The 22,509-nt window shown below is 40.5% G+C and overlaps 1 protein-coding gene across 1 annotated transcript in view; it reads left to right on the plus strand.

The window, feature by feature from the left end:
* Positions 1 to 5,950: 5,950 nt before the first annotated feature.
* The window catches only part of LOC134535743 (protein slit-like), a 28,895-nt gene continuing 12,336 nt past the window's right edge, over positions 5,951 to 22,509 (plus strand). Inside the window, exon 1 of the mRNA XM_063374975.1 lies at positions 5,951 to 6,064. Within this exon, the coding sequence (XP_063231045.1) occupies positions 5,965 to 6,064 (100 nt within the window). The 5' untranslated portion in view covers positions 5,951 to 5,964. The remainder of the gene's footprint in view (positions 6,065 to 22,509) is intronic.

A 22,509-nucleotide genomic window follows, 5' to 3' on the forward strand; every position in this document is an offset into this window, starting at 1 on the left:
CGGTATTTACTCTTTTATTAAGCGCGATATCTAAAATGTCTGGTCGAGTGTTTTGTCTACCAAAATCATGCGTGGGCTCTGAAGGAGCATAGACATGATAATTTCTATTTAATTGGTGCATGTAAAGTAGCCTGCCATTCGCTGTTTGGTACCTACAGTTCCACTCTATATGTTTCGCATTTATATCGCCGATAGCTAAAAACGAAGGGCCTACATCAATTAATAAATCTAGGTCTGCTACTTCTAGTGATCTGCCTGGTCGCGCGTAAATAGAAATTAATTTAATTTGCTGCCTGTTTATTACCAGATTTATTCCTACGGCTTCTAAATTTGGAAAGGGAGGAAGCTGGCACTCTGAGTGTTTTATACTCTTATGCACCGCTAAGGCCACGCCTCCTCCTGTATTGTTTTGCCTATCGCATCTGTATGTGACGTAATTTAAAATTGTGAACCGAACGGATTGTTGCAAGTGTGTTTCATTTATTGCCGCAATATTTATTTTATATTTGTCGAGGTGATGAATAAATTCGTTCATTTTATTTTTAATTCCATTTGCATTCCAGAAAAGGATTTTGTGTAAATTAGTGTGATTGGCCGATTGTGGTGTGTCGTGTCCCTGATTATTTGCTGCCATTATGGCTAGCAATGATTACTTGGACGAAGCCCATGGTGGCTCTGATTTTTACATGCTTTATATTAGCTTCACCTGTATGTTTGTCTGTCCGTCTGTAACTCTTTCGACTAAGAGTGAGTGGCGCATCACTGTAAAATGTCCCACCAATTTCATTACGTTCGTTAGCCGAGCGGTCTAAGGCGCGCGACTTCTGTGACGTCAGCTTTCGGATTCAGTGACCGTGGGTTCTGCTCCCGGCCACGCCAAAAAAAAAAGTGTTTTTTTTCCCCGGTAAATTCTAAGATTATATCCATACATCTAACTGTAAATGATTCGGAGAGACTATACCATTTCTTTGTGACGTTGCAACTCCAAATAGTTATCTCAGATGGTAATAGGTAGTGTCAGTAACTCATTTCCCTATGATAATTATACATAAATACTAGATAATGCCCGGCATGCGTTGCAATGCCTCAATCAATTTTTTAAACGTATACTAAGCATCTCTCTTTATCTCTCTAATTCTCTATCTCTCTATGTATATCTCGATAACTCTCTCTATCTTTCTATTTATATCTCTATCTCTATATATCTTTCTACATATATATCGCTATATATCTTTCTAGCGGAACCGACAGACATTGTCCTGCCCAAATGTACATATGGTGGTAAGTATTTCTACGCTGGACATTTTGTATCTTCTCATTATACATACTCCTCCTCTTGGGCACGCCACTGCCGTTACCAAAAACCTTTCCCATGTTTACGCAGAAGGCAACAACAATGCAAAAGCCCGTTGCCATGGAGGCTAATTATCAACAATGCTTAGTTTTTTTTGCTTTTAAAGCGTGTTTTTTTAGTTTTTTCTTAACTCAGAATCGAGATAAAATATCCAATTGTGAATCTAAACCATCCTCGAATCCCCGTGAACTCACACAAAAAATTTCATCAAAATCGGTCCAGCCGTCTAGGAGGAGTTCAGTGACATACACACGCACACAAGAAATATATATATAAAGATAGTTTAAAAAACTAAAAAAACATGCTTTTAAAGAATATCAAACTAAAAAGTTAAAAATAAATATAGTTTAAAAAACTAAAGAAACATGCTTTTAAAGATTATCAAACCAAAAAGTTAAAAATAATTTTAAAATTTAATTTATGACAATAGTATATAAGCAATACTAGTATAAATGAGAAAAAAGCATGGGGCGCTTAATATACAAAAAATATGGCACAAAGCGCCTCAAGCTTTTTTCTTATTTATACTAGTATTTCTTATATACTATTGTCATAAATTAAATTTTAAAATTATTTTTTACTTTTTAGTTTGATAATCTTTAAAAGCATGTTTCTTTAGTTTTTTAAACTATAGTTATTTCTTTGAGCTCTGTGCCTGGGTTGCACCATATGGCCATGAGTTGGCACATGGGCACGATGGTCGCGGCCAGAATAGGATCGGGCTTATAGGTCTCTGACTGTTCCAGGACCTGGAGGAACTGGGACATGTCTGGCGCAGGTGCAGGTGCGCTGTGTGGCGCAGCCTTGGGCTCGGTCGCTGGGCCAGAGGCCGTGTCTACTGCCATTGTTTCGGCAGGTGATGGGGCGGGGGAGCTTCTGTCTTGGCTCGCGGAGTCGGTTTTGGTGAGGGGGCAGGTGTCGCGGGTGTGGCCGGCTGCCTGTCTCGCTCTGCGTGCTTCGCGTGGGAAGCACCACCGCCATTTTTGTGGCCGCTGTGGTGCTTTTTGAAGTGCGGCTTTGGTTGTCCCTGATATTGTTTGCGCGGTCGGTAGGCATTCGCGATGGCCGGGTACTCGACTTCATTGTAGGTAGGCTCCTGTGTAAGTGGAGCATACCGGTTTTGCATTGCCGGAGCCAGGTATTGGCCGAAGTACTGCGGCTCCGGGTACCTGGGCGGGCCCCATGGGTTGGGCCTCGGAGGCCCCTGTTGGCCTGACGGGCCTGGATGCTGGCCAGAGGGGCCTGGGTGTTGGGGCTGCGCCTGTGAGGCAGCCGCAGCTCGCCGGTTTTCCCGCATGGCCAGCTTGGACTGGCGCTCGCGCTCCTTCCTCTGCTGTGGGGGGAGGTGTCGGCGAGTCTCGGCCTTGTACACCGAGCAGCCGCGGTAGTTGGCCGCGTGTGGCCCGCCGCAGTTCGCGCACCTCACGTGGTCGCGGTGTCCTCCGTGGGGGCAGTCGGGAGCGCGGTGGGGCCCGCTGCACCAGCGGCACACTGGCTTGGCGCTGCAGCCTCTGCCAACATGCGAGAACCGCTGGCAGGTGCTGCACTGTGAGGGACCCGCGGGGTGGCGGTAGTCCTCGACTCGTATCCGCATCCCCGCGAATTCGTCAATCGCGAGGATCGTGTCTGTGTCGCAGGTCTGAGGGACCTCGGCGACCAGTTTGTCGCATTTCTGTCTGGTTTGGCGGTTTTCCAGGAACCAGAAGGACTGGACTGGAAGCTGCATGTCAGTGAAGACTTCTGTCAGGAACTCGGCCGGGGTTTCTCGGTGTACGCCGCGGAACACGAATTTTTTCGATATTTCGTCCTGGAGAAGGACGGAGTACTGGGCGCCGATCGCCTTGAGGGCCCTGATCGCGGTGTGGTACTCGGTAATTGATGCCGTTTGAACCTGGAGTTGGTCGCGGCCTCGGTTGTACACCGACCATTTCTCCTGAAGGGAGTTCTTCAGGGCGCTGTGAAGGGTCGGGTAGTTGTGCCCTTTGTCCAGGAAGACAAAGAGCGGCTTGATCTGTTGCTTGTGTTTTGGTGCTGCCTGCTGTGGCTGTGCGGGCGCTGCGTGCGCGCCGGGCGCTGAGGGCGTTGTGGGGGGCATGGGGGGTGAGGGCCCCCCGGCCACGCCTGTCATGGCATCGTGGTTACGTTTTGGTCGCTTGCCATGGGCCGTCGCTCGTGGCGTCGCCGGAGGGCGTGTGAGTCATCTCCGAAGTGTCCATCGCGGTGGTCTACTGTCACAGTCAGTCACTGCCTTTCGCACCGAATCACCCACTGACCGCAAGCGGCTAGGCCAAGGGGGACTTAACCCCGGGTGTAATCAGTGTTGCTGGGCGCTGTTAGTCTATGTAAGTCAGTAAAACAGCTCAACTTGTTACTCCTGCGCGCTTAAAAGCGCACAGGCAAGCTAACGGCGGCTGTGCAGCACTAGTAAGTGCAAGCACAGCTTTGTGGCTCGCTGGAACTCTTCACTACACGCTGTGGCTTGAAGGTCTCGCAGAGCTGCTCCTCGGGACGTCCTCTCTCCTCGGCAGCCGGGCGCAGAATCCTCCTCCCTCCGGCCCTAAGAGTTTGTTTCCTAGCCTAAGTTAATTCTAAGTGTGTAGGGGAGGGTCAAGGTTAGGGGAGGACCTAGGTGTGTCTCAGGCCGAAGCCTATACACTCTACCATGCGGGTTTTTAACCATGCAGGACAAGGGCGCGTGCATCGTGTGCTTATTGGGGTTTACTGGCCAGCCATGGCTGCGATTGGCGCCATGACTGACGCCCCATTGGTCGCCTAGCTTAAAAGCTAGCTAATGTGACACAGGTAAAACCTGCATAGACACAGGGAAAACCCTGGGCCGGTTCATGCGGGGATCAAATATCATGCATTAAGCAAGCAGGTAACTACTGGACAAGAGGGAAGATGGGTCCAGGTAAGAAGAGTTGGAGGGGCTGAAAAATCAACCATGCTGGAGTTGGGTGCTTGGGCCTTGCGGCCCGCATTTAAAGTTTGGGGACTCCTGGGTTATTATTAACCAGGTGCGCAAGCGCCCCCAGGGGCGGGCGACTTCACTCGTCAGCCCAGCATTGCTGGTATGATAATTTTCACGCTTTAGTTTGACATTGGTAATTTTTTGTAATGAGTTATTATTTGATCAACTAAATCACACACCGTATTATAGTTATGAGCCCACGTGCGTGTAAATATTTCGAGTCCAACAGAGAATATGCTAGTTAAAATAAATTAAAACAAATATCGTGCGTGGAATATTATTAATTTATAACATCTGAAACAATTATTTCCAATATGGCCTCGTGGCTGTGCGGTTAGCATCGCTGACTACCAATTTCCTTTGCATCATACCTTTAAAACTTATGTAATTCTCTGTAAATATTGTTGTGTTTATAAAGTGTAACCTTAAATAATAAATGTAATTTTTGGCAAAAGAGCACCTGGTGCTGGCATGCCACACTGTCATGTAAATGCAAATGTGTATCAATGCAAAATAAAAAATCTTTTGAATTTGAATTTGAATTTGACTACGAATCGATACGTTGACGGATCAAATCCTGGCGGCTGTTTTTTTTTTGTACTTGTAAAAATAAATACGGCGCGCACGACACTTCAAAAGTAATGAATTAATGAATGCAACTAAAAGTAAATTTATAAAATTGTAGATTTATTTTCACTCCTTCTTTGTAGTCATACAAAATAGTGATAATTTAATAAAAATGATTCACTTTTATTCATAAAAGTATGCAGAGGTAGATTTTATCATACAAAAGATAGAAAAATTTTAAAAAAATTTCTTCCTCAAAGAATATAATTTTTTTAATGCCTAAATGGTTTGGTTGCAAAAACCTATTACGGCTCAGTCTCAGGCCGAATATGATATTTCATTTTCTTCTGAATCAATCATTTCATCAAAGTTTTGTTATGACGTTGTCACGTTAAACTATCGTCCGTAAACCGACTTTACAGACAACCAATTTTTTTTTACATGCTTTTGATTCCTTAATTAAAAATGATGCATAACTAGAAAATTAACAAACTTGTGACTACCCAAACAATAAGTTTTTATTAATCACACTGAAATAAACAGGTAGGCTAGAAAAGTCTAAAATAAAAATCTTTTAAAATAAAATTTAGGATGATCTAACTGAACAGAAGTTAGATAAAACTTAAAACAAATAAAAAAAAGACATTTAAAAACGCATTTCTTTCCGAGTTAGCCTTTTTTTGCAGGGCGAGATCGTAACAAGCACAAACACGGGAGCACACAAGAATAAAAAACTTCTTAAAACATATTTTTTTAACCACTCTAACTTTCTGTCGCGCGCGGTAGCAACAGGCGAAAACACGATACTGAAATGTATGAGAGGCATGTCTGCCGCATAATATTCTTTTGCCAGTGCGCTACCACAATCGTAGTGGAGTATCTGTCACATAAATACTCTTTGCACTAGCGCTTACACCGAGACACAAGTGTCTGACTTCGCCATTGGCTACGTCCAAGGACACGAAGTTTTTTTAAATTTTAGAACTGATGCAACGGCCGAGCAGGAAGTCGATGTTTTCCTTTGCGGTGGAAAGAGGCGCCCCCCCCCCCTCCCCCCCCCCCAGTAGCAACCATGTTATCGTCAGTTGCATTGTTGGCGTTAGGCGAAGTGAGTGCGTGTCGCTGTGCCGTAGCCTCTTCAGTCTCGGCCGTCGCCGGAGGCGGTGTTGCAGGTAATAAAATGTCTCCCACTGCCCGAGAAATGCGAGCATTGTCACGGAACATTACTGACACCAACCTTTACTGCATAAAATGACGTTTTCACGAGGGAAAACCGGGGAAATTTTTGAGTTTATAATCACGGCTTACCCACCCCTCCCCCCTCATAAAAGGTATTTCTTCACCAGCTTCTAGATTCGCAACTGCAAAGTTTTTTTGAGATCTCGTCACTTTAAGCTTCTAGCAAATAATTCAAAGGGATTCTACTTTTCTTTTTTTTTTTCAGTTGGCAACAATAATTGTCTGTAGGCCTACAATTCACGACTGTACGACATTTGACGAGCTTTAGCATAAAATGTTGAATATGAAAACTTCTCGAGAATTATTAAGCAGATTTTGCTACAAACTGTATCTGAGTAAGCTATTAACATCTTAGATTAAAGTTTCCTTTTTAATTGCGAAGGTACATTTTAAACATTTTAATTTTTTCATGAGTATAATATATGTTGAATTTTTTTAAAATTGCCTTTTTTTAACATAATTCTTGAAATAATTTATACTTGCATTTGAAAACCCTTAATATGCATAGCTAGTTAGTTCTGCTTGTTAGAATATCTCTTAGTGTATAGGATGACGGCAGTTCAGATATCTGGAGCAAACACCGCATAATTGATGACATCTCCGCCTGGCTGATGCCCATCTGTGGCTGGAGGTGAAAATGCGATTTGTGAACTCGCTGACGACTTGTTTCTTCCACAAACCGAGAGATTACAAAACTACGTACGTTGTATAGCAAAACTAGGTTCACTCGTTTATGGGCTTTGCCCTCAAATATCCCTTCCTTGGGGTACTTTGCTCCCAAAGAGGATACTATAACAACTTTTGACCCTGAACTTCCCCTAGGAGGGCTACACTCTCAGATAAGGGCTTCATCCATAACTTTCACCCCCCCCCCCCTCCCCGTTGCCAAACACCACACGAGGGAGCTTGGCTCCGATACTTATGTTGCAACTCCCTATTGAGGACTCAGTCTCAAAATTCTCTCGGAAGTATTTCGCTCCCAAACGTCTAGACATTGAGACTTCGCTATTAAAATTCGCGGACCGTTAGGTGTTTCGCTTTCAAATTCGTTCCTAAACATGACCTGGGGGGGGGGGGGGGTGCTTCGTTCTTCAAATATGCTTTAGATATTGCCCCTAAACATACATGTGAAAGAACTTTGCCTTCAAAATGCCACATGGAGTTTTATGTATAGATTTGTGCACAGATTGATAATTTTTTGTATGTTCTGAATAGACATAGTAATCAATTTGGCAAGCACATTGCCACATCCAACATAAGCATGCCTTATAAAATAATAAAAGGGCTAGAAAAAGGTAGTCAACACAGTCAATAAAGTTCAGTTAAAATTAGAAAAATTAAATAAATAAAATTGAGAGAATATTAATATAATATGACATAATTTGTACTAAACATGAGATTCTTAATTTCAAATATTTATTATTGATTATTTAATATTTTAAAAGAAAATAAATAAATTTAATAATAAATTCAAAAAAGTAAACTAAGTTTATTCTTTTTTTAAAATATTTATCATTTTCTTAATTTAATATACAACTTTCATTTTTTTTTTCAAAAAGTTGTCATTGAATTTGTTTATTAATTTTTATAAATATTTATTATTTATTCAATTTAATAATAAATATTAAAAATTAATTTTTTAATTTGATATTCTATTTTAATTTTTATCACAAATTTTTGATTAAATGTTTTATTAAATTTATTTCTTTATTTTGTGAATATTAAATAACCAATAATAAATATTTAACATTAATAATTTAATAATATTTAGTATTAATTATATTAAATAATATTTTAATTTATATCAATAAATAATACATACGGATAGTTAACCTCAATTATATTGGAGCACTTTAAAACGTATAAAAGCACAATTTTTTTTACTAATATTTACGAATAGTAAATAATATTAATCAAAATATTAAATTTAAATCACTACTGAATATAATTTATTAGCACATATATAATTCGCACTTGTATGAAACTAAAACACGTGTTGTGAATGTAGTAACTAGAAACATGTGGATAAATATTATAAATATGAAAACAGTGATCAGAGGCGACGAGCGTGCCAACATGCGCGACTAATAGAGGTTCTATTTCTATTTTGTTGGTAGCTTTTTTTCGAGACTTAATGGGCGATTTAGCGGGCAGCTTCAACCTGTTAATTTTGTGTTACAGTTATGCGCGGGCATCTTAAAATTTCACTCTCATCATTTTTTCATAACGCGCCTAAAGAAGTATGACTTCAAAAAGCACGAACGTTTTTCCTTTATCTAAAAATTTGGCCCTGTTTGAGGTATAACCGATATAGGTAAGAAATAAGTTACAGGACCGAAATTTTAGTCGTAGCCAACTCCGATATGGTGGTGCATTCAGTATTTTCATAGTTTTTTTTATCGTTTTGCCACGACAGACCTCCGAAAAACGTTTTGCACCGACTTTGTAGATGCGACGCAAATTTTTTTTTTTCGACCATAGGTTGAAAATTAAAAATTTAACTTTTTGAATTAATTTCGATTATGGACAGAGTTTATAAGTCGAACAGAATTCAAGTTCTTGTTCTTCTGGATGTATTAGAATTGGTATCGGTGAGTGAGTAGGTTCCACAAGTGGTTATATATGTTTAAAATTATGTATTTAATGTGATTTATATACACTATCTATATGCGAGTAAGTAAATGATAATGCCAGCAAGATGAATACCGGTGTAAAAAATATATTGGAATTACAAAACGAAAAGTAATAGGGAGACAATATAAGCTTGAAGCGGGTTGCAGCCATAAATGACTCGAACATTAAAGTTGATTCATGTGACTTAAAACACGTAGCCACTAAGATAAATGACATCTCGTATTTATGTGACTGTACTTTGACTGTATAAAAAAATAGACATCTAGAGAAGTCACCAAGAATCCGAATACTCGGCAACAGGCTGAAGTTGCTCAACTAGGTACAAGCTGAAGCAGCTATACTACAGACTGAAGCAACTATACTACAGGCTGAAGAAACTGTACTACAGACTGAAGCAACTATACTACAGGCTGAAGCAGTTGTACTACAGACTGAAGCAGCTATACTACAGACTGAAGCAACTATACTACAGGCTGAAGCAGTTGTACTACAGACTGAAGCAACTATACTACAGGCTGAAGCAGTTGTACTACAGACTGAAGCAACTATACTACAGGCTGAAGCAGTTGTACTACAGACTGAAGCAACTATACTACAGGCTGAAGCAGTTGTAGTACAGACTGAAGCAGCTATACTACAGACTGAAGCAACTATACTACAGGCTGAAGCGACTATACTACAGGCTGAAGCAGTTGTACTACAGGCTGAAGCAGCTATACTACAGACTGAAGCAACTATACTAAAGGCTGAAGCAACTGTACTACAGACTTAAGTAACTATACTACAGGCTGAAGCAGCTGTACTACAGACTGAAGCAACTATACTAAAGGCTGAAGCAACTGTACTACAGACTGAAGCAACTATACTACAGGCTGAAGCAGTTGTACTGCAGACTGAAGCAGTTGTACTACAGACTGAAGCAACTATACTACAGACTGAAGCAACTATACTACAGGCTGAAGCAACTATACTACAGATTGAAGTAACTATACTACAGGCTGAAGCAGTTGTACTGCAGACTGAAGCAACTATACTACAGGCTGAAGTAACTGTACTACAGACTGAAGCAACTATGCTACAGGCTGAAGCAACTGTAGTACAGGCTGAATGCTCGACTACAAGCTGAACACACATTAATACTGTATCCATTAAATTTTTGTGTCCCATTTTTCTTAACCAATTATTTTTTTATTATTTCATCAACATCATTGTTTTTAAACATCTATCAATATTTCCTCAGTAAAATTTGTGAAGGTAGTTTTGAAAAAAAAAAGTCTTAAAAGCTAATCAAGCAAACATTAGATAGCAAATGTACAAAAAATGGCCGTGTGAGTAAACTTAATCGAAAAATAATGTGAAAAAAATTGTACCAAATGTTCCCTTGATGTAAAATATGACTTTGAGCTTTAACCGACGCGGTGGAGAAACGTCAAACATTTCCGGAATCGACGTTATGTACAATAGCCAGAACTATTACGACGGCGTAGTTTTTTTTTTTTTTTTCCATTCGGCCACTGCGTTGAGCTGGCAATTTGGCAACACTGGTTTCCCCCTCCCAGCGCGCTAGCCCCAAGCAGTCCGTGCAGCCTTGGAGACAATCCTCGCTCTGTCACTGTCGCTGCGAGGGCCAGACCATCCTGATCGCTGTTTCCACGAGGTGTGTAGTCATCTGCCGCTCTCCATGTTCTTGTTCTTTTCCTTCTTGCTGTTCTTCATGGACCATGATGGCGCACACAGGAATATATATATAGGTATATATATATATATATATATATATATATAAGTAGTATATAATAGTATTTCCTAGATCAGGATGCAGGATGTGGATTGTGATTGTCGGTCCGCCATCTTGGATTTGTGTCGTCACGACGGCAAAAAATCCTCAAAATTCCTCAAAAATGACTCAAAATTTCCCGTTTTAAGAAAAAAATTCCCGTTTTCGAGGGAAAAATTCCCGTTTCGAGGGAAAATTTCCCGTTTTAGTCCTTAAAAATCCCAGCGGCTAGAAATGTCCTGATAGAGGCTTAAGCATCCTTAACTCAAGCCTCAGTTAAGCCTCTATCAGGATGTGACCTTGACCTTTGACCTTGACCCCGACGGCCATCTTGGATCCACCATCTTGGATGACATCATTTCGTTTTCTCGAACATTCCGGCATTGTGTTATCCGCCATTTTGAATTATGACGTCACCGTTGCAATTTCCGATACGGCCGCCATCTTTAAATTTATTATCCGATTTTAATGAAAAAAATTTAAAAATTATAAAAAAATTAAATAATAAAATTTTTAATAAAATATTTAAAAAACAAACATTTACGACACGGAGTTCGGAGTCCTCGGTTCGAACCAGGTGAGGGCAAAAAAAATAAAAATGGCGACCGATCCTTCCCCCGCGGTGGCTGCAGGCATACTGACTCCCTCCACTTTTTTTTTTCAAAGCATATATATATATATCGTCAGGTAGTATGACGTCATGTCCGCCATCTTGTCCTCGTCTGCTGGAAGCCATCATCAGTGTATCGTCGGCGAGAGTGCGCTGACGCCATGTTAGTTTAATTCTTATCCGCTAGAGTGCAGTAATCATTTATTATTGCTGTGACACCCGACATATTGTCATTTGGCCGCCATCTTGAAAATCTATAATTATTTAGCTAGAAATTCGGGAAAAATTCCAAAATTCATTACATAAATTTGTGATCTATATACTGATCGATAAGGTCTTCTAAGGTCCTTGGTACGATCTAGGACGATGCAAAAAAAATTAAATATAACATCAATTTACATAATAGTAACAGGTTCGAGGAATTAAACACCACAAGTTCTTTTTCAAACATAATATTTATTACATAATTTCTATTCTACTACAGGATCATTTGCGAAAGCCAGCAATCTTATAATCATTTAGTTCCGCAGCGGTGTGAAATGACTAATTCTTAGCTCCAATCGGTTTATACTAGACAGAGTCCAGCCAGAACCTTTACAGACATAGTCCACCTCTTCTTGACAGAGTTTCTGGATACCGTTTTTAACAGTTTGCTTCACATCGTTAGAACTGTAAATTACTGCAGCCGATGTCTTGAATGCACACTTCTTCACTCTGTCATCGAACGGATATGGCTTTCCATATATACAGTCCAACCACAAGTTATATTTCAAAGGTCCGTTTGTTGCTACATCATCAGTAAGCTGATTGATTATGTACTCTCTGATATCATCAAGAAAATTACAAATGTCTCTCGACTCACCTAACGTATTTAAATAATAGTAGTCCTTCAATGTTCCACGAAATGCAGACTGCGCCAAGTAGAAGCCATTATCGTTCACTTGTAATGCGCCGAACACAGTCTTAGGTTTATTTTCCTGTTCAGACGTCATACCAATCGGTTGCTGCACATCGGTTTTCTTGCTTGTACGCTCACGAGCCTTCAACCTAAACCGAGGAGTCGAAATTTCTGCAGGTAGTTCAGCAGTAGGCACACGGACTTCACCTTTACAGTTTTTCGCATGTCGTCGCAAATTATCAATTCGAGTAAACCATTCATGACACTCATCACATCGAAACTTCATGCGAGATGGATTCTTCGTGCATTTGCTCCGCTCATGTCTTCGTGCATCATGAGCAAATGCGAACGACGTATCACAGTAGCTGCAAGGATACCGTGGTAATGAAGACGAACCTTTCAGACCCGATCCAGATACTGACGTTGCCGCAGTTGCACCATCTCCAGGCATACTCTTATGAACATCAATGCATCGTTGTTGCGCCGAAACCTTTACTTTCTGCCGAACAGCAGGACCTTTGCATGCCTTCATGTGCGTTTTCATATTATCTTTTCTGGCAAACTGCTTATGGCATTTCTCACAAACAAACATTTTACGATATAGGTTCTTGGCACATTCTCTATTCTCATGTCGTCGAGCATTGCTGTTGTTTGAGAAAATCTTGTCGCAGTAACAGCACCGATGTTCGTTAGTTGTTGTCCGATTCGGCATCCATTGAAGTCTCCATTGATGGCGAACCAGCGTTCGCCGAGTTTCCCTGTGCAGCCAGCACTAGCGGCATTAAAGTCTCTTCTGCTGGCGGTACCACGTCTGTTGAAGTCTCCTCCAGTGTTGACATCGACGTTGCCAACGGGATCTGCTCCACCATCGTCGACGCTGACGTCATGGTTCCCGCAGTCGATGGTGCAACCTCCATCGAGTTCGTCGTTAAAGTCGGTAAAGATGCCATCGAGTTCGCAAGAACAGGTAATTACGTGATTAATGCACCAGAAGAAACAAACTAGGTGATCCTTACACCGACAACGTAAAGGCAGCACATTTGGAAGCACCGACAACGTAAAGGCAGCACATTTGGAAGCACCGACAACGTAAAGGCAGCACATTTGGAAGCACCGACAACGAAAAGGCAGCACATTTGGAAGCACCGACAACGAAAAGGCAGCACATTTGGAAGCACCGACAACGAAAAGGCAGCACATTTGGAAGCACCGACAACGAAAAGGCAGCACATTTAGAAGCACCGACAACGAAAAGGCAGCACATTTGGAAGCACCGACTACGAAAAGGCAGCACATTTGGAAGCACCGTCATCGAAAAGGCAGCACATTTGGAAGCACCGACTACGAAAAGGCAGCACATTTGGAAGAACCGACAACGTAAAGGCAGCACATTTGGAAGCACCGACTACGAAAAGGCAGCACATTTGGAAGCACCGTCATCGAAAAGGCAGCACATTTGGAAGCACCGACAACGAAAAGGCAGCACATTTGGAAGCACCGACAACGAAAAGGCAGCACATTTGGAAGCACCGACAACGAAAAGGCAGCACATTTGGAAGCACCGACAACGAAAAGGCAGCACATTTGGAAGCACCGACAACGAAATGGCAGCACATTTGGAAGCACCGACTACGAAAAGGCAGCACATTTGGAAGCACCGACTACGAAAAGGCAGCACATTTGGAAGCACCGACAACGAAAAGGCAGCACATTTGGAAGCACCGACAATGTAAAGGCAGCACATTTGGAAGCACCGACAACGAAAAGGCAGCACATTTGAAGGACCGACAACGAAAAGGCAGCACATTTGGAAGCACCGACAACGAAAAGGCAGCACATTTGGAAGCACCACCAACGAAAAGGCAGCACATTTTGGATGCATCATCGAATAAGGAAGCACATTTGGAAGCTCCATCAACTAAAAAAGGCAAAAAGGAAGCACAAGTTACGAGATCTAAGTCTTAGTAAGAAATCATAATACAAGAAATAAAAACATTACATTCTTATAATTTAAATTATTTATTTTAGGCTTTACATTATACAAATGCAAGTAAAACAAGTCAATATTGTATGTAGCCAGCATTCCTCAGTTCCTTGAGTATGAAGGATATTTCTTTGATGCACGAATAGTTTCCTGCACAAAGCGAACCATGTAGAAGTCTTAGCCGGTCATCCAATATGTTTGGATCTTTCCATGATGTGTAATCATTCTCTTCTACCACCATCTTCCTTGCACCTTTATAATAAATATTATGATCTCTGGTGTCTTCCGTTTTACCACCAACCTCAGGGTAACTTTCATGTTTGAGACGGTGATCATCACAAGCTTGATCAGATTTATTTAATATATCACGTCGTTTCCATCGTTTCGGTCTCAGGACACCGCCACATTCTTCGATCTTGGCAGCTTTAGGTGTTTCATCATAGTCTATGTCTTTGTCAACAGCCTCAGAGTCACTGTAACAATCACCGTAGAAGGAATCGTCTTCACCCAATTTACCATAATAATTCGATGTTGATGATGTTGAAATGTCTTCATCGTCTTCATGCTTCCTTTTTAGGAGTCCATCATTTTTACAAAGTAGGAAAGATCTACTTGAATTCGGCTGGAATATATTCTCACTTTTCACGTTAAGGATTCTTCCATTGTCTTCATTCTTCCGTAAATCATCAACCTTCTTCAATTTAAGTTCTTTGTCGAGATCGGAAGAGCCAAGAAAATTATTGTCGTAATGCAGATCACTCTTCCTTAGGCTAGTAGATTCATCGTTGTCCTCTAGCTTGTACGCAGGCTTGGCGCTACAAGTTCTGCCATGTCTTTTTAGGCTCTCTCTCCGCGTAAACGACTTGATACATCGAACACAACTTATCATATTGCGCAGTGTATTTTTAACACAGTCATTCTTCTCGTGTTGTCTTTTATTCTTTCTCAAGATAAACTCTTTACTGCAAAACTTACACCTATGTTCTTTCGATACAGCGTCAGATCCCAAATCGGAATTCATATTAGTTACTGAGACTAATGCCAGATACCAATTGAGTGTTATAATTAGATTCAATACTTAAATAGAAATTTTTTCATATTTCATCAGCGAGAATTAATATATCTCATGCAAAAGTACTTTATGCATGTAGTTCTGCTTTTCAACAACAGATGTCGCCACATGTTGCTTGCAGGTAAATAATATTTAGTTATTTTATGCGGGATGCGGGATGCTCACTAACGATCGCAAAAGAAGGATGGCTTCGTTAGACTCCAAGGAAAAGGAAGTTCGTCTTGCATGTTGGTGCTCCACAGATGTCTCATGGCGTAATATTAATTTGACTGAGTAATGATATTTGTTAATTCCACCTGATAAAAATATTGCAAGTTTTGATTTAGTAGCATAAATTATCGAATTAAATGTAACTCCAAATAAAATGACATGTCTCATTAGAACAAAAAAAATCCATGCGGAGAGCGGTTTCTCAGAATAGTCAGAAACACTTGAAGAAACCACAGGAATGATTGCAAGAACACGGGAAAAACCATCAAAATATTGTCAAGAATAATCAGGAGCACACTGAGAAAACCACCATAATATTAACAATAATAATCGGAAGCACACGGAGAAAACCATCATAATATTGGCCAGATTAATCGGAAGCACACAGAGAAAACCACATGTTTTCTTTGATATCATGAAATTACAAGAAAAAATATATTAAAAAAAAATAAATTAAAAAAAATAAAAAAATGCATAAACAGTTTCTGCTAGCTTGTAAACTTATCATTGTTGAGCAAAGATAGAGTTCTTGTACAAGCCAGAAATTTATGCATTTTTTTTATTTTTTTTTATTAATTTATTTTTATTTTATATATTTTTTCTTGTAATTTTATGATATCAAAGAAAACATGTGGTTTTCTCTGTGTGCTTCCGATTAATCTGGCCAATATTATGATGGTTTTCTCCGTGTGCTTCCGATTATTATTGTTAATATTATGGTGGTTTTCTCAGTGTGCTCCTGATTATTCTTGACAATATTTTGATGGTTTTTCCCGTGTTCTTGCAATCATTCCTGTGGTTTCTTCAAGTGTTTCTGACTATTCTGAGAAACCGCTCTCTGCATGGATTTTTTTTGTTCTAATGAGACATGTCATTTTATTTGGAGTTACATTTAATTCGATAATTTCTGCTACTAAATCAAAACTTGCAATATTTTTATCAGGTGGAATTAACAAATATCATTACTCAGTCAAATTAATATTACGCCATGAGACATCTGTGGAGCACCAACATGCAAGACGAACTTCCTTTTCCTTGGAGTCTAACGAAGCCATCCTTCTTTTGCGATCGTTAGTGAGCATCCCGCATCCCGCATAAAATAACTAAATATTATTTACCTGCAAGCAACATGTGGCGACATCTGTTGTTGAAAAGCAGAACTACATGCATAAAGTACTTTTGCATGAGATATATTAATTCTCGCTGATGAAATATGAAAAAATTTCTATTTAAGTATTGAATCTAATTTAAAACACTCAATTGGTATCTGGCATTAGTCTCAGTAACTAATATGAATTCCGATTTGGGATCTGACGCTGTATCGAAAGAACATAGGTGTAAGTTTTGCAGTAAAGAGTTTATCTTGAGAAAGAATAAAAGACAACACGAGAAGAATGACTGTGTTAAAAATACACTGCGCAATATGATAAGTTGTGTTCGATGTATCAAGTCGTTTACGCGGAGAGAGAGCCTAAAAAGACATGGCAGAACTTGTAGCGCCAAGCCTGCGTACAAGCTAGAGGACAACGATGAATCTACTAGCCTAAGGAAGAGTGATCTGCATTACGACAATAATTTTCTTGGCTCTTCCGATCTCGACAAAGAACTTAAATTGAAGAAGGTTGATGATTTACGGAAGAATGAAGACAATGGAAGAATCCTTTACGTGAAAAGTGAGAATATATTCCAGCCGAATTCAAGTAGATCTTTCCTACTTTGTAAAAATGATGGACTCCTAAAAAGGAAGCACGAAGACGATGAAGACAGTTCAACATCATCAACATCGAATTATTATGGTAAATTGGGTGAAGACGATTCCTTCTACGGTGATTGTTACAGTGACTCTGAGGCTGTTGACAAAGACATAGACTATGATGAAACACCTAAAGCTGCCAAGATCGAAGAATGTGGCGGTGTCCTGAGACCGAAACGATGGAAACGACGTGATATATTAAATAAATCTGATCAAGCTTGTGATGATCACCGTCTCAAACATGAAAGTTACCCTGAGGTTGGTGGTAAAACGGAAGACACCAGAGATCATAATATTTATTATAAAGGTGCAAGGAAGATGGTGGTAGAAGAGAATGATTACACATCATGGAAAGATCCAAACATATTGGATGACCGGCTAAGACTTCTACATGGTTCGCTTTGTGCAGGAAACTATTCGTGCATCAAAGAAATATCCTTCATACTCAAGGAACTGAGGAATGCTGGCTACATACAATATTGACTTGTTTTACTTGCATTTGTATAATGTAAAGCCTAAAATAAATAATTTAAATTATAAGAATGTAATGTTTTTATTTCTTGTATTATGATTTCTTACTAAGACTTAGATCTCGTAACTTGTGCTTCCTTTTTGCCTTTTTTAGTTGATGGAGCTTCCAAATGTGCTTCCTTATTCGATGATGCATCCAAAATGTGCTGCCTTTTCGTTGGTGGTGCTTCCAAATGTGCTGCCTTTTCGTTGTCGGTGCTTCCAAATGTGCTGCCTTTTCGTTGTCGGTGCTTCCAAATGTGCTGCCTTTTCGTTGTCGGTGCTTCCAAATGTGCTGCCTTTACATTGTCGGTGCTTCCAAATGTGCTGCCTTTTCGTTGTCGGTGCTTCCAAATGTGCTGCCTTTTCGTAGTCGGTGCTTCCAAATGTGCTGCCTTTTCGTAGTCGGTGCTTCCAAATGTGCTGCCATTTCGTTGTCGGTGCTTCCAAATGTGCTGCCTTTTCGTTGTCGGTGCTTCCAAATGTGCTGCCTTTTCGTTGTCGGTGCTTCCAAATGTGCTGCCTTTTCGTTGTCGGTGCTTCCAAATGTGCTGCCTTTTCGTTGTCGGTGCTTCCAAATGTGCTGCCTTTTCGATGACTGTGCTTCCAAATGTGCTGCCTTTTCGTAGTCGGTGCTTCCAAATGTGCTGCCTTAACGTTGTCGGTTCTTCCAAATGTGCTGCCTTTTCGTAGTCGGTGCTTCCAAATGTGCTGCCTTTTCAATGACGGTGCTTCCAAATGTGCTGCCTTTTCGTAGTCGGTGCTTCCAAATGTGCTGCCTTAACGTTGTCGGTTCTTCCAAATGTGCTGCCTTTTCGTAGTCGGTGCTTCCAAATGTGCTGCCTTTTCAATGACGGTGCTTCCAAATGTGCTGCCTTTTCGTTGTCGGTGCTTCTAAATGTGCTGCCTTTTCGTTGTCGGTGCTTCCAAATGTGCTGCCTTTTCGTTGTCGGTGCTTCCAAATGTGCTGCCTTTTCGTTGTCGGTGCTTCCAAATGTGCTGCCTTTTCGTTGTCGGTGCTTCCAAATGTGCTGCCTTTACGTTGTCGGTGCTTCCAAATGTGCTGCCTTTACGTTGTCGGTGCTTCCAAATGTGCTGCCTTTACGTTGTCGGTGTAAGGATCACCTAGTTTGTTTCTTCTGGTGCATTAATCACGTAATTACCTGTTCTTGCGAACTCGATGGCATCTTTACCGACTTTAACGACGAACTCGATGGAGGTTGCACCATCGACTGCGGGAACCATGACGTCAGCGTCGACGATGGTGGAGCAGATCCCGTTGGCAACGTCGATGTCAACACTGGAGGAGACTTCAACAGACGTGGTACCGCCAGCAGAAGAGACTTTAATGCCGCTAGTGCTGGCTGCACAGGGAAACTCGGCGAACGCTGGTTCGCCATCAATGGAGACTTCAATGGATGCCGAATCGGACAACAACTAACGAATATCGGTGCTGTTACTGCGACAAGATTTTCTCAAACAACAGCAATGCTCGACGACATGAGAATAGAGAATGTGCCAAGAACCTATATCGTAAAATGTTTGTTTGTGAGAAATGTCATAAGCAGTTTGCCAGAAAAGATAATATGAAAACGCACATGAAGGCATGCAAAGGTCCTGCTGTTCGGCAGAAAGTAAAGGTTTCGGCGCAACAACGATGCATTGATGTTCATAAGAGTATGCCTGGAGATGGTGCAACTGCGGCAACGTCAGTATCTGGATCGGGTCTGAAAGGTTCGTCTTCATTACCACGGTATCCTTGCAGCTACTGTGATACGTCGTTCGCATTTGCTCATGATGCACGAAGACATGAGCGGAGCAAATGCACGAAGAATCCATCTCGCATGAAGTTTCGATGTGATGAGTGTCATGAATGGTTTACTCGAATTGATAATTTGCGACGACATGCGAAAAACTGTAAAGGTGAAGTCCGTGTGCCTACTGCTGAACTACCTGCAGAAATTTCGACTCCTCGGTTTAGGTTGAAGGCTCGTGAGCGTACAAGCAAGAAAACCGATGTGCAGCAACCGATTGGTATGACGTCTGAACAGGAAAATAAACCTAAGACTGTGTTCGGCGCATTACAAGTGAACGATAATGGCTTCTACTTGGCGCAGTCTGCATTTCGTGGAACATTGAAGGACTACTATTATTTAAATACGTTAGGTGAGTCGAAAGACATTTGTAATTTTCTTGATGATATCAGAGAGTACATAATCAATCAGCTTACTGATGATGTAGCAACAAACGGACCTTTGAAATATAACTTGTGGTTGGACTGTATATATGGAAAGCCATATCCGTTCGATGACAGAGTGAAGAAGTGTGCATTCAAGACATCGGCTGCAGTAATTTACAGTTCTAACGATGTGAAGCAAACTGTTAAAAACGGTATCCAGAAACTCTGTCAAGAAGAGGTGGACTATGTCTGTAAAGGTTCTGGCTGGACTCTGTCTAGTATAAACCGATTGGAGCTAAGAATTAGTCATTTCACACCGCTGCGGAACTAAATGATTATAAGATTGCTGGCTTTCGCAAATGATCCTGTAGTAGAATAGAAATTATGTAATAAATATTATGTTTGTAAAAGAACTTGTGGTGTTTAATTCCTCGAACCTGTTACTATTATGTAAATTGATGTTATATTTAATTTTTTTTGCATCGTCCTAGATCGTACCAAGGACCTTAGAAGACCTAATCGATCAGTATATAGATTACAAATTTATTTAATGAATTTTGGATTTTTTCCCGAATTTCTAGCTAAATAATTATAGATTTTCAAGATGGCGGCCAAATGACAATATGTCGGGTGTCACAGCAATAATAAATGATTACTGCACTCTAGCGGATAAGAATTAAACTAACATGGCGTCAGCGCACTCTCGCCGACGATACACTGATGATGGCTTCCAGCAGACGAGGACAAGATGGCGGACATGACGTCATACTACCTGACGATATATATATATGCTTTGAAAAAAAAAGTGGAGGGAGTCAGTATGCCTGCAGCCACCTCGTGGGAAGGATCGGTCGCCATTTTTATTTTTTTTGCCCTCACCTGGTTCGAACCGAGGACTCCGAACTCCGTGTCGTAAATGTTTGTTTTTTAAATATTTTATTAAAAATTTTATTATTTAATTTTTTTATAATTTTTAAATTTTTTTCATTAAAATCGGATAATAAATTTAAAGATGGCGGCCGTAACGGAAATTGCAACGGTGACGTCATAATTCAAAATGGCGGATAACACAATGCCGGAATGTTCGAGAAAACGAAATGACGTCATCCAAGATGGTGGATCCAAGATGGCCGTCGGGGTCAAGGTCAAAGGTCAAGGTCACATCCTGATAGAGGCTTAACTGAGGCTTGAGTTAAGGATGCTTAAGCCTCTATCAGGACATTTCTAGCCGCTGGGATTTTTAAGGACTAAAACGGGAAATTTTCCCTCGAAACGGGAATTTTTCCCTCGAAAACGGGAATTTTTTTCTTAAAACGGGAAATTTTGAGTCATTTTTGAGGAATTTTGAGGATTTTTTGCCGTCGTGACGACACAAATCCAAGACGGCGGACCGACAATCACAATCCACATCCTGCATCCTGATCTAGGAAATACTATTATATACTACTTATATATATATAGGTATATATATATATATATAGGTATATATATTCGGATGGGGAAAGGAAAATGTGTGTGTAAATAAAAATAAATATATAGGTATATAGAGAACTAATTAAATTTTGAACACGTGTTTTTAAAAAAAATCTCACATTACTGTAATTACACTAACACACTGACACGTGGGCCTAGAGCTACATTAGTAGCCGTAGGCGATGTGGCTTCTCAAACAGGAACATACTGTCTTCATGACTGTTCCCCTCCTCGCTGGTCCGGCGAGGGGAAAGTATGTTCGGGGGGGGGGGGGTAATTTTTGTCTGGCCCCCTACCTATTACATAAGTGCATTTTTTTAAAAGTGAAAACTTCTTTAGCCGCGTTGAGCGATTTTTGGTAGGGGCAATACTTATGGATTCGCGTCACCGACATGCTAGTGATGTGTTGCGTCAGACTGGCAAATCGCAGCGGCCTGTGTACATGTATACCTACGCATATATATACTAATACATTTTATAGGTATACTCGACTGTATCATGTGCGTGTTGGACTCTTTTTTGGATGGGTAAAAATCTTGTGAGTTTGCATCACCGACATGCTGTAGTAGCAGCAAGTGAAGTTAAATTGACCACGTGAATACATGACCTAGGTCTGACATCAGTGGTAAGTCACAGCTAGGTAAAGAATTTTTACATAATCTTGACACACCACTGACATCCGTTGTGACCAAAAAATTATGTAAGGATCAATGATATCAAGCTGACATTGTACTGACATAGGTAATACCAAAATAATTATCTTACATACATTTGACGTAGAAATGATGACATATTACACATTTAACAACAAAGTTTTAAGTTTTCACTTTTGTTAACAGTCCCATGACTGGCTATATATTTTTTTTAGTTGCCACAATTAAAAAAAAGAGTAGACTGTTAATGTTACCTTGGCCATACCTGTAAATGTGAACTGCGTGTATTATGACTTAAATGCGAATATTTTTTTATAAATATAAAAAAGGCATATAAATATCTGGGTGTGAATGTTTGATGTAAAATGCCATGGTACATTAACTTAACTAGATAAAGTTTCAAAATTCTGTTGGTGAAATGGGCCCATGAAAATTTTTTTTACCGCCGCATGGTTTTAGACAAATTAAGGTTTAGATTGGTGGGACGCCCAAGTTACAAACAGGACAGGGTGGGTCTTTTAAGAGAGGTCCCTTGGAACGTGTTTGAAAAGAGTGATTGTATGCAGAAAGTATACAGTAGACACTGTGCAGTGTGACAATAACCTGGCAAGAGGAGGTGCTGGAAAGT

Source organism: Bacillus rossius, chromosome 10 (assembly GCF_032445375.1).
Source record: "Bacillus rossius redtenbacheri isolate Brsri chromosome 10, Brsri_v3, whole genome shotgun sequence".
Taxonomy (NCBI): Eukaryota; Metazoa; Arthropoda; class Insecta; order Phasmatodea; family Bacillidae; genus Bacillus; species Bacillus rossius.